Here is a 14,251-nt window from a genome sequence, read left to right as displayed (position 1 = left end):
CTATCGCTCTCTCTCACACACACATACGGAACACACACTTTCTCTCACACTTGCACACACAGAACACACACGTTCTCTCACACTTGCACACACACGCACACACACACACACAAACACGTGGTGGTCCCAGTGGGATGCTGCCGCTGATTGCTTTGGTGATCCTGCCCAGCTGATCCCAAATCCCCCAGTAGAGCTCTTCCACCACCACTGTCCACAGGTGCATTTGTGTGTAATTGAAACTTACAATACACAGATCCAATAGTGGTATTTTCTAGTCACTGTTTGTGTGTGTGTGTGCGTGCATGTGTGTGTTGGGTGGTGGTGATGTCTATTTTTAGCCAAACGGGGTAATCTCAGCTCAGAGCCTTTCAGGGCTGTTTCACGTTAACCTGGCCAAAACACTAAGCCAATAATCCAACCCTCCCCCAGACTCTCTCTCACGCACACACACACACATGTTGCCATGATGCCACGCGATAGCGCCAACACTGCTTGTATTATTTAACAGTGCCCGGAGTCCCCACTAGCACGAAACATGGAGAAAAATAGTAACTATTTTGCATCCTAACAAATGGTATAGTCAATATTGAGGCTAGAATAGGTAAATAAGAGTTTATCCAGGGTTAAGATAACGAATCCTGTGAACATTTTTACTGGATTTGCGAATGAAATGAGCTGCGTTATACACACGGAGGCCGGGATTACATAGCATAAGACCAGTGACATACAGTATAAACACATGCAAACACTGAGGGATCTGTGGTGTTTTTTTTCTTACAAACCTGCCTAGGTATGAGGTGAAACAATTTCAATCCAATAGGTTTTATAGTGCCGTTCCTGTTCCTGCTGACTTCATTTATGTATCCTGTCTGTCCCTACCCCAGGAGTCATACCAAAGACTGTAAAAAATGGGACCCATTGCTTCCCTGCTTGGCACTCAGCATCAAGGGTTGGAATTGGGGGTCAAATCACCAAAATGATTCCCGAGCGCGGCCACCGCTGCTGCTTACTGCTCCCCTCACCACCCAGGGGGTGGAACAAGGGGATGGGTCAAATGCAGAGGTTAATTTCACCACACCTAGTGTGCGTGTGACTATCAGTGTTACTTTAACTTTAACTTTATGATTGAGCCCACTGGAACAGGATCAAGATCTGTGTACCTGCTCTGCTATTTTAACGGACTGACTGCAAAAACAGGATCACAGATTCTCTCTATCAAGGGTATTTTATTTTGGCCCGCCAAAGAGTGGCTTCCTAAATTACCCTATTTTTTGGACCATAAGGCGCACCGGATCCATCAGGTCTATTTTCATACAAAAGACGAACAGGATTATAAGGCCCATTAAATGGGTCATATAACGATTTTTTTTTCCAACATTTAAAACACTTTCTTGTGGTCTACATCAGTGGTCCCCAACCTTTTTGTAGCTGCGGACCGGTCAACGCTTGAAAATTTGTCCCACGGACCGGAGAGGGGGGTATGGTATTTTATTTATTTTTTGTTTGGTTTTTTGTCATAAAGAAATACAATCATGTGTGCTTACGGAGTGTATCCCTGCAGACTGTATTGATCTATATTGATATATAATGTATATATTGTGTTTTTTATGTTGATTTAATAAACATTTTTTAAAGATATAGTTTTTTTTATTTATTTACCACGGACCGGTACCAGGCCGGTGGTTGGGGACCACTGGGCTACATGACATGTAAGCGTGGTTCGTTGGTCAAAATGTTGCATAAATTATGTTTAACAGATCATCTTTGGACTCTTTTTTGACCGTCTCTTTATGCATCATCGTTTTGTGGGCGGTTTTATTCAAGTGGCTCCACTTCGACAGCGTCTTCAACCCGTCATCTTTGTTGTACCGGTATTTTTTTAGCGCTTCCATGGCAAGTCTACTGACAGATATAAGTTAGAACTAGACACTACTTTATATCAGAAATGGCAACAGCTGAGGATGCATGCCCCACAACTAGAGGATAGTGAAACAGAAGGAGCTTATTGACTGCGGCACAAACTACAATGGTGGCCGCGCGCAAATTTTCGAGACTTATGCAGATCCCAAATGCACATCAGTAGGTTCCAATAGGAAGAAAAGCCAGATAACGTCTCCTAAGGGGCGGTATAGCTCGGTTGGTAGAGTGGCCGTGCCAGCAACTTGAGGGTTCTGTGTTCGATCCTAGCTTCTGCCAACCTAGTCACTGCCGTTGTGTCCTTGGGCAAGACACTTTACCCACCTGCTCCCAGTGCCACCCACACTGGTTTAAATGTAACTTAGATATTGGGTTTCACTATGTAAAGCACTTTGAGTCACTAGAGAAAAGCGCTATACAAATATAATTCACTTCACTAAGACAGTATGTGCCATTTTGGGGTCTTTATACACACACCATAATAAAAACAATAGGTTGAAGCACAGCATGTTTGACTACAGTAGCCGTAATGCTTCGGGTTCCATCAAAGCGGTGCGGCTTTGTAGATTACCAATGTTGGACTAAAACCTTTTGACAGATTTTTTAAAGCTGTTTGTACTGTTCTATTTTCTCAATGAAACATCAAAGTTTTGGTGTTGCTTGCTTACCTGTATTTGCCAGCGTCATTTATTGAAATGGCGTCAACATGCAGTCCACACATATTTCTTATTCATGACTGCCATCTACTGGTCACACTTATCATTACACCATGTACCACATAAATTTGCTTCAAGGTCGGTAAGCACAACCAGAATGAATATGTACTGGGTTATAAGGCGCACAGTCGATTTCTGAGATTTTAAGTGCGCCTTATAGTTCAAAAATACATTAATACTGAACTCTTTCAAACCAACACAATTTCTGATGGCATGTCTGCAAGGCCAACCGGTTGCCATGTATTGAACATGATGACCATGGTGCTGCTGTGCACTTAAAACCCCTGTGATTTCCCTGCGGCCCATTGGCACTTTTTTACTTTGGACCTTAGAGGCAAAAAATTGGGCACCCCTGCTTAATGTTATAAATCAGTGTTTTTCAACCTTTTCTGAGCTAGGGCACATTTTTTTCATTGAAAAAATCCAGAGGCACACCAACAGCAGAAAACATACAAAAATTAAACTCAGCAGCCGATATTGACAATAAAAAGTTGTTCTCGCAATTGTTGGATATGAATTCAAACCATAACCAACCATGCATCACTATAGCTCTTGTTTTAAAGTAGGTGTACTGTCACGACCTGTCACATCAAGCCGTAACTTATTTTGAAGTTTTTGGTGTTTTCCTGTGTGTAGCGTTTTAGTTCTTGTCTTGCGCTCCTTTTTTGGTGGCTTTTCCTGTTTTGTTGGTATTTTCCTGTAGCAGTTTCATGTCTTCCTTGAACGCTATCCCCCGCACCTGCTTTGTTTTCACAATCAAGACTATTTAATTTGTGCGGATGCTATCCTTCTTTGTGGGGACATTGTTGATTGTCATGTCATGTACGGATGTACTTTGTGGACGCCGTCTGCTCCACACGCTGTAAGTCTTTGCTGTCGTCCAGCATTCTGTTTTTGTTTACTTTGTAGTCAGTTCAGTTTTAAATTCATTTTGCATAACCATACCTAAGCTTCAATGGCTTTTCTTAGCGGCACTCGCCTTTTGTTTATTTTTGGTTCAAGCGTTAGATACCTTTTTACCTGCACACTGCCTCCCGCTGTCGTCTGCATATTGTGATCACGACAAAGCAATTAGCTACCCGCTGCCACCTACTGATATGGAAAAGTATAACATGGTGACTCTGCCGAGCTCTAGACAGTACAGACACTCAACAATGGCACGTTTGCGGATTATAATTACTGGTTTGCAAAAAATATTTTTTACCCAATTAGGCTAAATTACATTATCTCCCACGGCACACCAGACTGTATCTCACGGCACACAGTGGTTGAAAAACTCTGTTATAAATGCTCTGCTGTTTGAAAGACCCCATGCTGAAAACACAAGTCCAAAGAATTTATATATGACAAGGGTCAATTCTAGTCAGAAATCCTGCGTAACAAAAGCAGAGTATGCCGAAAACGACAGAGGATTTCCTCCGAGCAGACAGCCCAAACAGTGTCTCAGCATGAGGAACGTATGGATGGAGTATTCTACTGAGGCTCACAGCCAGAATATTACAATCCATACACTCTTTTCGCAGGAGCGGTGAACTGGTGTGGGTGGTGTTTTCTCCAATGTCAGCATAAATTTGCAAAATAAATAAAAATGCTTCGCAGGGTGCAGGGACAACAAGAGTATCTGCCGTGTGTGATCTTATGATAATTACTTATTCCCTTTTTTCCGGGGTAACTGATCCATCTAACCCCATAGAAAGATGCACAAAACGTCCCCGATGCCTTCAGCAGAATGAAGGCCGTCAGACTGCATGAGCGACAGCGCTCGGCGACGCGTGATCGCATGCTTGCAGAATGTCCACGCACACTATCTTGGTAAGGCTCTAAAGCCTTGGCATTTGCTTTTACTAGCTGTAAAGCCCACAACCTTTTACTTCCAATCTGTAGGCTTTGATTTGGGCTGGCATGAAGCCCAAACCTCGCCTTCTTTACCCATCTGTCCTCCTGTCTTTCTGTCTGCGTCGACACGGACACGAGTGCAGGGACACTGGCTATGACAAGAATGTGCTCCGGCACTAAGCAGCTAGCTGGGCTAGACTGGGATTACTACTATTTTATCATCTAATTTCAATGATACATATTGTACAAACAAAAAAATCAGTAGCGAGAGAAACCATTTAGATTTCTGTACCTCTTCCTGGACACTTGTTGCAAGGTAGACCTCACATGGCTCAGTCATAATTGCCCAAATAACAACAATGCCTTATGACTCCAAACCAAACCACCAGTCAGCAGGAACAGGAACATATTGTAAAAACTACTCTGATTTGTGATCCACTTCCTGGACACAAGACAAGAAGCTGATATGGCTCTATAATAGCTGCCCGGCCTCAAAATGATCATACACCGTTGGCCCTGCGATGAGGTGGCGACTTGTCCAGGGTGCACCCGGCCTTCTGCCCGAGTGCAGCTGTGATAATCTCCAGGCTCCCCGCGCCCTTGGACTAGTGGTAGAAAATGAATGGATGGATTGATGGACCAGTTTAACAAATCCTGGACCCAAAGTCAGCAGGATTAGGAACATAGACCAATATAACTGCTCTTGATTCTTGTTCATTTTGAACGTCATAGGCTCAATACCAGTTAAACTCGGCTGTTTGAACAACTAACTAACCACCGGGAGTGATGTGAGCAGGAACAGGAATGGAATGCAACATAATTAAAACTGATTTGTTTTCCTTTTGTTGACAAGCAGAACTCTTGCGGCTCAATCATCACGACACAACTGCCAGTAAGCTTTTATAATGGACTGACTCAAAGAGTAGCAAGAACAGGAACAGAGACCAACATATTACTCGTGTTTCTGCTGTTGCCCAACATTAAATAACTAATCAGTGAGTTTGTAGGAACAGGAACATAGATCCATTGGTGTTCTTCACACAACAGCATTTCATTTCCTTCTCTACACAGTAATCTCGTCTGCTCTCTATTACGCGAGAATTGGATAATGTCTTTATTTTGACTTTGTGAAATAATTTAGAGTACAAAGTTGTTGCTTTCTGTTATGAAAGTTTGTGAAATGTCACTGTGGAGGAGCAATCATATTAGTTGGCTACTTTTGAGTATTGATACCATTGTTGCTGAGCAGAGTTCATAGGGTTCAGTTACTGCTGCCCACTGATTGAATTGTCAAACTACGACTAACTAGACCAGACAGAAAGTGGGCAGGAAGAGGAACGTAGATTAACAGAATTATTGTTGGTTCGTGTTCCAGTTGTTGCAAGGAATAAAGCATGGGGCCCAATAATAGCTGCCCAACCTCTAAATTACAGTACACTCTATTTGAAGGATTAGCTAGTTCTAAAAAGAGTCTATAGGAACAGGAATGTAGTCAAACAAAATTAGCAGTGATTATTGTCCCCTTAAGAGTTCAATCATAACACCCCAAAGACAAAATTGTTACAAGACGAACTCCACCTAAGCAGAGACACACAATGAGGAAATTGAGACAAAAACTCCACTATACCATGACAAGTTTTTGTTTTGTATTAAATATGGATCATTAATAGAGGTGGGAATCTTTAGGCAACTCACGATTGGATTCCGATTACGTTTAAGGAGCTACGATTTGATTAAAAATCGATTATTGATGCATCTTTAATTTATGTATATTGATGCAGTTTTACTTTTTTTGTTGTTGAACTAAATAAGTGTATATTACTTACATGTTTTAAAACAGTGCATTTATAATAAGAATTAATTCCCACATGTATTAAATTAATAGAAATGTGTGCAAAACTGGATCATAAGTGCCCTAAAACAAAGGAGCTGTGAGGTGGCTCGCTGCAGTCAGCCAAATTTTAGAACTCTCTGCATTACTTTATTTACAATAAATAAATCAATTATCGATTATCGACGTTTACTAATCGATTTTGTAATCGTCCATGTCCGAATTGCGATGCATCTTATTTCCCCCACCCCTAATCATTAGCATTAACAACCTCTACTGGGTTGTTGGCATACAAATGCAAAGATGGCCAAAAGATAAAAATATCCCCTTTTCCTGGTTGATTGATTGATTGATCAATTAAGAGGTGTGTCCCGATGCTTATGTCCACACACCCCATTCCAGTGGCGTGCACCACTATCAATCAAAAGGTTGAAGTCGGCCCTGAAACCCAAGTCGAGATCTGGCAGGATAAAATGACATTGGTTCAATGCTGCCATGCTGTTATTTTTGGCAGTACATCAGGAACTTTATTGCAGCGAACACCCCCCTTAACAACTGACGCCCGAAATAGAGCGCCGACATTCGCGGTCAGTCCTCCTTTTTTCAGAAGGGGTTCTACATGCTTTATATTTTGTGTGAGGAGACAGTTGGGAATGGTGCTAAAGGCCAGCCAGGGGACAGTTTGGGATGAGGCACACTGCAGGGTGGCGGCCATGTTTCTCAGGGCAAGCCTCCCCCTTGCTAAATACATTAATAAAGATGACAATCAGGCTTTTTATCGTGGTGACGCGCATTGATTGCCTGCTTCTTTAGCCTTGTGCAGAGGCTAATTAGGAAATACATCCGCAGCCGCCCCATCCGCTACAGCTGCCCCCCATCCCCCACCCCGGAGCATTCTAATCCTTGCCAAGAGCCAAACTTTCCCCTGTCAGATTAAAAGGGATTAGCCAGGTCCTACTGTATGAAGAACTGGCCACTTCATATGGTGACTTTAAACTTTTCCAAAGATGGGGGGAGGATGTGTGCAGCGTACCACCCCGAACACACACACACACACACACACACCACTGCTAAGCGTGACACAATAGCTGCTGGCCCAAAACATCACTATGCGTCGCCGGCAGTGTATAATATTCATGCAGAACACACGTGCGCAGGATTTGAAGAGACACGTGCAAACACAAAATGCTTCTTTTCACCCCTGGAGAACACATCAGGGGGTCGAAATAGGGGTACAGTAAATATTTACGGGGCCAAAGGGTGACGGATAAGTGCAAAAGTAATGCAGTGTACCGCTACAGAGCATGTCAATAAACCCCCCCAAGAAAATACATTATAAAACTGATGGAAAAAAATGTTTCTCTGCTGAATATTAAAATAATTTGAGGGCCAGTCTGATGTTATTCATGTGCCATATCTGTATCAAGTGGCACCAGCTGACCTTATAGGACTAATAACCTTTGATACACATAATTGTATCCCAGTAACGACACAATGAAGTGTTGGCTTTGACTCGTCTGTATTTTTATCCTTGCATATCGCTGTTAGGCTGGCAGACGGTCACACCAGTGACCACTTAGACCACTCTGTGCGGAGGGGGTGATGTTAGAGGTGAGTTTTTGTGTGGAGGTTAAACACCGAAAAGAATTCCGCCTGTTATCAGACGGCGAACGTGAGCGAGCACATGACACGGACTGCCAACGGGTGACATTTTAGCCCCCTTGAGGCGAGGCCACGGCGTCCAATCCCCTGTCTTTCTTCCTTTGCTGGTCTATCTTCGACGCTGATAACTACTTCTAATGAACTCATGGCGGTGGGGGGCTAGGGTGGGGGGGAGCGAGACTGATGGCTTTATGGCCGCAAGGCTGGATCATCGACCTTGTTGGGCGGACTCCACAGAAAAAGAGGACAAGATGAAAAGTTTTACAATCTATTCAGACGTGCTTTTTTTACGACGTGAAGTCCACAGTTTGCCTTCAGATGTGGGCCGCGTAAACACGTTCGATAAGCAAGCCCACCGCTGTCAGGACCCAATAAAGGGGGCAAAGGTCCTGCCGGGCCAGTCGGGAGTGCTTTGCTGTTTTTAAGGACCCAACAGTTTGTCAAAGATCCTCTACATCAGTGTATTTCAACCTTTTTTGAGCCAAGGCACATTTTTTGAGTTGAAAAAATCCGGAGGCACACCACCATCAGAAATCATTAAAAAACTAAACTTAGTTGACAGTAAATAGTTGTCGTCGCAATTGTTGGATATGACTTTAAACCATAACCAACCATGCATCACTATAGCTCTTGTCTCAAAGTAGGTGTACAGTCATGACCTTTCACGTCACGCCGTGACTTATTTTGAGTGTATTGCAGTTTTCCTGTGTGTAGTGTTTTAGTTCTTGTCTTGCGCTCCTATTTTGGTGGCTTTTTCTCTTTTTTTGTTTTTTTCCTGTAGCAGTTTCATGTCTTCCTTGGAGCGATATTTCCCGCATCTACTTTGTTTTAGCAATCAAGAATATTTCAGTTGTTTTTATCCTTCTTTGTGGGGACATTGTTGATTGTCATGTCATGTTCGGATGTACATTGTGCACGCCGACTTTGCTCCACAGTAAGTCTTTGCTGTCGTCCAGCATTCTGTTTTTGTTTACTTTGTAGCCAGTTCAGTTTTAGTTTCCTTCTGCATAGCCTTCCCTAAGCTTCAATGCCTTTTCTTGGGGGCACTCACTTTTTGTTTATTTTTGGTTTAAGCATTAGACACCTTTTTACCTGCACACTGCCTCCCGCTGTTTCCGACATCTACAAAGCAATTAGCTACCGGCTGCCACCTACTGATATGGAAGAGTATTACACGGTTGCTCTGCCGAGCTCGAGGCAGCACCGACACTCAACAACAACACATAATTTGCAGACTATAATTACTGGTTTGCAAAAAATATTTTTATCCCAAATAGGTGAAATTAGATAATCTCCCACGGCACACCGACTGTATCTCACAGTGGCACGGTGGTTGAAAAACACTGCTCTATGTGACAGGAGGACTCTGATGTTTTTAATGACATACTGCAAAAAACCCTATTTAAATATCCTCTATGTGATTGGACCAATCTGCTATTTTTAAACACCTGCTGCAAAACCAATAAATACAGCAGTGTTCTGATGTTTGAATGTTTCGCTGCAAAAACACTGGTCAAAGACACTTTATATGAAATAAGTGCTTTGTTGTTGCAGCAAAAACTCTAGTCTGGACCCACATAAGGAGACAAAGGTCCTGCTGGGCTTATCAGGTGTCCCCTTATCTTGCTAACCCTCTTTCTGTTGTGTTTTGTTAGCAGGATGCTCATGCAGTGGTAGTAACAGTGACCTACCTCAAAAAGATTGGAGGCCTCGTTGCCATACTGAGCGGAAATGATCTCCGATTGGTCGCTGTACCACTTGAGGCCGCCCAGGAAGCCATCGGCGTCCAGGTCGCTGACGTCCAGCTCGGAGAGGTCAAGTTCGGGTAGGTCCGGGCAGAGGGGCTGGTCTTCGCCAACCAAGGCAGCACACTGTGGGGGGGACAGAAGAAGACTTGATACTATAAACGAGGGTGTGTGTTGTGAAAATAAACAGAAAGCAGCAAGAGCAATTTGTGTGCTTGTGGTTGTGTGTCTTTCTCAATTCACCCACATCCATACTCTTGCATGGTGTGTTTGCACTTACAAGTACGGTAAAAGGCAGTAAGTGCACTCAAAACGACCAAAGAAATGGGACAATGGACCCTTTTCCACCCTCAATAGTCGCCATCGTGGCTGCGAAGCGGAAGAGGAGGGACTAACTTGAAATAACGGAGGCTAAGTGGACTATGTACACAGTATACTTAATGAAGTGCACTGATGGAAGTATTACTTTTGAGACACAGCCTATGTATCTGCTGGTTTTCGTTGGACAACTGAAGCATCATTTAACTCTTAAGATGATCAAGGGACATGTTGTGCCATTCATGGGTTTTTCAAGGAATTTTGACTCTGTTGAGTGAATTACAGGTCATATATATTCATTTTTGAAATATTTTAACATATCTATGTTGCTTGAATTGACCTAAAATGGCCATGCCACACAAAAATGTGTATTACACGAAACAATTGCTTAATTTAAAATGCAATTTTAAAGTTTTTGACGAACATAAACAATACGGAAATAAACAATTACTTTAATTGTTTTCATTTTCATATTAGCTACAGGAGGGTGCAACGTTTTCCCATTCCAATCATCCAACAAAAAAATATCAGCTTTTACTGTTTTCTGAAAGGGTGCCTTGCTATACTGAAATGATAATTGTCTTTTGCTACGGATGTTTGGAATGATGTACATGCGAATATAATTGAATTGAAGTATTTATTTTAAACCTGCACAATACAACAACACACTTTTTTTTTTTACATTTTGGCAGAGACATTTATGCAAGGCTTGAAAAGGGGTTAGATGAAGCAGATGCTTATAATATGTATAAGCGAATAATGTGGTTCTTTTGAGATATAAAAAACAGTTGATCGGTGTAACTGGTCTTCAAATGGTTAAAACTGCAATATTATAATTAGTACCTGACATATGCATTTCAGGCTGAGGTAGTTTTGAAAGATTGACTTGTTTAATGTGCGAAAAAAAATAAAAATCTTATTTTTAAAGCGGGGCAGCACGGTGGAACAGGGGTTGGTGCATGTGCCTCACAATGCGAAGGTCCTGAGTAGTCCTGAGTTCAATCCCAGGCTCGGGATCTTTCTGTGTGGAGTTTGCATGTTCTCCCCGTGACTGCGTGGGTTCCCTCTGGGTATTCCGGCTTCCTCCCACCGCCAAAAACATTCACCTGGGGATAGGTTGATTGGCAACACTAAATTGGCCCTAGTGTGTGAATGTTGTTTGTCTATCTGTGTTGGCCCTGCGATGAGGTGGCGACTTGTCCAGGGTGTAACCCGCCTTCCGCCCGAATGCAGCTGAGATAGGCTCCAGCACCCCCCGCGACCCCAAAAGGGACAAGCGGTAGAAAATGGATGGATGGATGGATATTTTTAAAGCAGTTTTGGGGAAGCAGGCATTTTTTTTGCTCTAAAGACACACAAAAAATCAACACATGAAAATCTATTTTGCTGCCAATCATTGACAAGTCTTGAGACCTGTAGTATTTATCATTAATTGATTTATAGTGTGTTACAAATTGAGAACAGGATGTGAACAAATGTGTTAGTAATTAGAAATGGGGTAGGATTAAATAAGTTCCTTTTTGTACATGCTGTATTTGGAAACTGGAAATATGTGAAATATGTGCTGTATGATCACTGTAACTGTATGCATGTTTGAAATAAACTTACCAATAATAAGAATTGCAAAAAAAAATAGTGCTAAAATGTATGGAAATTATGTTGGGACTTTTTTTTTTAATAAATAAATAAAAAATTTAAAAAAAAGTGGAGTTATGTAAATCACAAACCTATAATTATTATTTAATTTGTAGAATTCAAGCTGAAATACATGTTTTACAAGTGGGGAAAAAGTTAATGCATGATATTTTTACAGCAATTTAGGAAACCACAAAAGGACTACTCTGCTGTTTTTAGGAACCCACTGCAACAACACAAGTCATAGATCGTCTATATGACAGAAGCGATGTGCGGGTTTTAAGAACGCACTGCAAAAAAGATTAGTCCACGATCTTTTACATGCATCTTCTGTTTTGGAAGACCTTACTGCAAAAACCCTATTCAGGACCCAAATGGGGACTGGGGGGCTTATCAGGCATCCCCTTATGTTGGAATAATAATACACAAAAAGACAATTAGTGCACATGAAGCCCAATAATAGAGACATTGAAGCAGTATGGTGCAACACATTTATAGTTTTTGCACCACTCCACTCTGGAAAAAGAAAAAAAAAAACATCTGCAGAGGTAATAAATGATGTGAATGCAGATGGAGCGACTATGAGTGAGATAACGTGCACATAGAGTGGTAGCTGATTGAATTTACGCACTGATGACTCGCACAAAGCAAAAATAAAACTAATCACTAATTCATCAGAATCACCGCGTCCGCGGTACCTGAACGCAACACTAACGCACCATCCGACTGCGAGCCAAGGGGGTCTTCCCCGTAAGCGTGGACATGGAGGTGATGTAAAAAAGCAGATAGTTGCCCTATTGCGCATTCAAATGTCTCCTCATTACGCATCCGCTAGTGCGGCTCCACAAAAAAAAGAGACAAGTCCGGCACAAACAAACAAAACAAAGAACGATGTCTCACCTCTAATTCTCTCCACACCGAGTCCTGCTGGTTACACCTGTCCCACGCCATCCAGCCACTGAATGACGCTTCGGAAAAAGGACAACAACCAAAAAAAAATCCAACCTCCGTGCACACGCTGCAAACAACACGCTTAAAAATGACACCAAAAAAAAAAAAAAAAAAAGGATTCAAGTAAAAAAAAAAAAAAAAAAGAAAAAAAAAGAGAGAGACAAATCCACGCACGCTTTAGTTCCCCACTGGCGAGGCAAAACTGCAGCTCCCCTCTCCGAGAATGAACCGAGGGCACCTGTCTTCTTACAACTGCTTTCTATCACATGACAAAGCTATTAAAAGTAGGCTCGGGGAGTGACTAGCAACCTCAACACCACTCCGCGAAGCCCGTGACGCGCACGCAGCAGGCGGAGTCTGCAGGCATGCATGCGGGCTTTGCATGCACTCATACGTAGGAAGAGGGGATACAAAAAAAAAAACATCCACGGTTCGACAGAACATGGGTGCACTTTTAACGCGTGCAAAACGGCAAAAAAAGAAATACATAATCCGTTTCAAAGCATTATAAAGTGCATCCAAGCACACGAGGTGGAATACATAGAACCAAGTCTGCAAGTGGAAAGAGATTAAAACCTCGACAAGGACTATTCCTGCAAAAATGTGGATTTAAAAAAAACACGCTAACTCAGTGAAAATGGGTTAAAGGTTTCAAATTTCAACACTGGAAGGATTAAAATATACCCGTAAAACAGTAATAGCTACCTCAACTCAACATAGACCATATTGCCAAAAGTATTTGGCCACCTGCCTTGACTCACATATGAACTTGAAGTGCCATCCCATTCCTAACCCATAGCATTCAATAGGATGCCGGTCCACCTTTTGCAGCTATTACAGCTTCGACTCTTCTGGGAAGGCTGTCCACAAGGTTGCGGAGTGTGTTTATAGGAATTTTCCACCATTATTCCGAAAGCGCATTGGTGAGGTCGCACGCCGATGTCGGCCGAGAAGGCCTGGCTCTCAGTCTCTAATTCTAGTTCTAATTCATCCCAAAGGTGTTCTGTCGGGTTCAGGTCAGGACTCTGTGCAGGCCAGTCAAGTTCATCCACACCGGACTTTTGCTTTGTGCACTGGTGCACAGTCGTGTTGGAAGAGGAAGTGGCCCGCTCCGAGCTGTTCCCACAAGGTTGGGAGCATGGAATTGTCCAAAATGTTTTGGTATCCTGGAGCATTCAAAGTTCCTTTCACTGGAACTAAGGGGCCAAGCCCAACTCCTGAAAAACAACCCCACACCATAATTCCTTCTCCACCAAATTTCACATTCGGCACAATGCAGTCCGAAATGTACCGTTCTCCTGCAACCTCCAAACCCAGAATATTTTGGAGCGAGGACATTTCACGACTGGATTTGTTGCACAGGTGGCATCCTATGACAGTTCCACGCTGGAAATCACTGAGCTCCTGAGAGCGGCACATTTTTTCGCAAATGTTTGTAGAAACAGTCTCCATGCCTAAGTGCTTGATTGTATACACCTTTGGCCGGGCCAAGTGATTAGGACACCTGATTCTGATCATTTGGGATGGGTGGCCAAATACTGTTGGCAATATAATGTACATAAGGCAAGGCAAGGCAAGGCAAGGCAACTTTATTTGTAAAGCACTTTTCATACACAAGGCAGACTCAAAGTGCTTCACAG

At 42.6% G+C, this 14,251-nt stretch overlaps 1 protein-coding gene across 1 annotated transcript in view; it reads right to left on the bottom strand.

The window, feature by feature from the left end:
* ppargc1a (peroxisome proliferator-activated receptor gamma, coactivator 1 alpha) overlaps positions 1–12,773 on the bottom strand; it is a 79,953-nt gene extending 67,180 nt beyond the window's left edge. The window contains exons 1-2 of the mRNA XM_062065942.1: positions 12,561–12,773; positions 9,654–9,833 (exon numbers count right to left, since the gene is read on the bottom strand). Coding sequence (XP_061921926.1) covers positions 9,654–9,833; positions 12,561–12,611 — 231 coding nt within the window. The 5' untranslated portion in view covers positions 12,612–12,773. The remainder of the gene's footprint in view (positions 1–9,653; positions 9,834–12,560) is intronic.
* Positions 12,774–14,251: the final 1,478 nt, after the last annotated feature.

This window comes from Entelurus aequoreus, linkage group LG12 (assembly GCF_033978785.1).
Source record: "Entelurus aequoreus isolate RoL-2023_Sb linkage group LG12, RoL_Eaeq_v1.1, whole genome shotgun sequence".
Lineage (NCBI taxonomy): Eukaryota > Metazoa > Chordata > Actinopteri > Syngnathiformes > Syngnathidae > Entelurus > Entelurus aequoreus.
The sequence above is the reverse complement of the archived record's forward strand: the minus strand, read 5'-3'. Positions and strand labels throughout refer to the sequence as shown.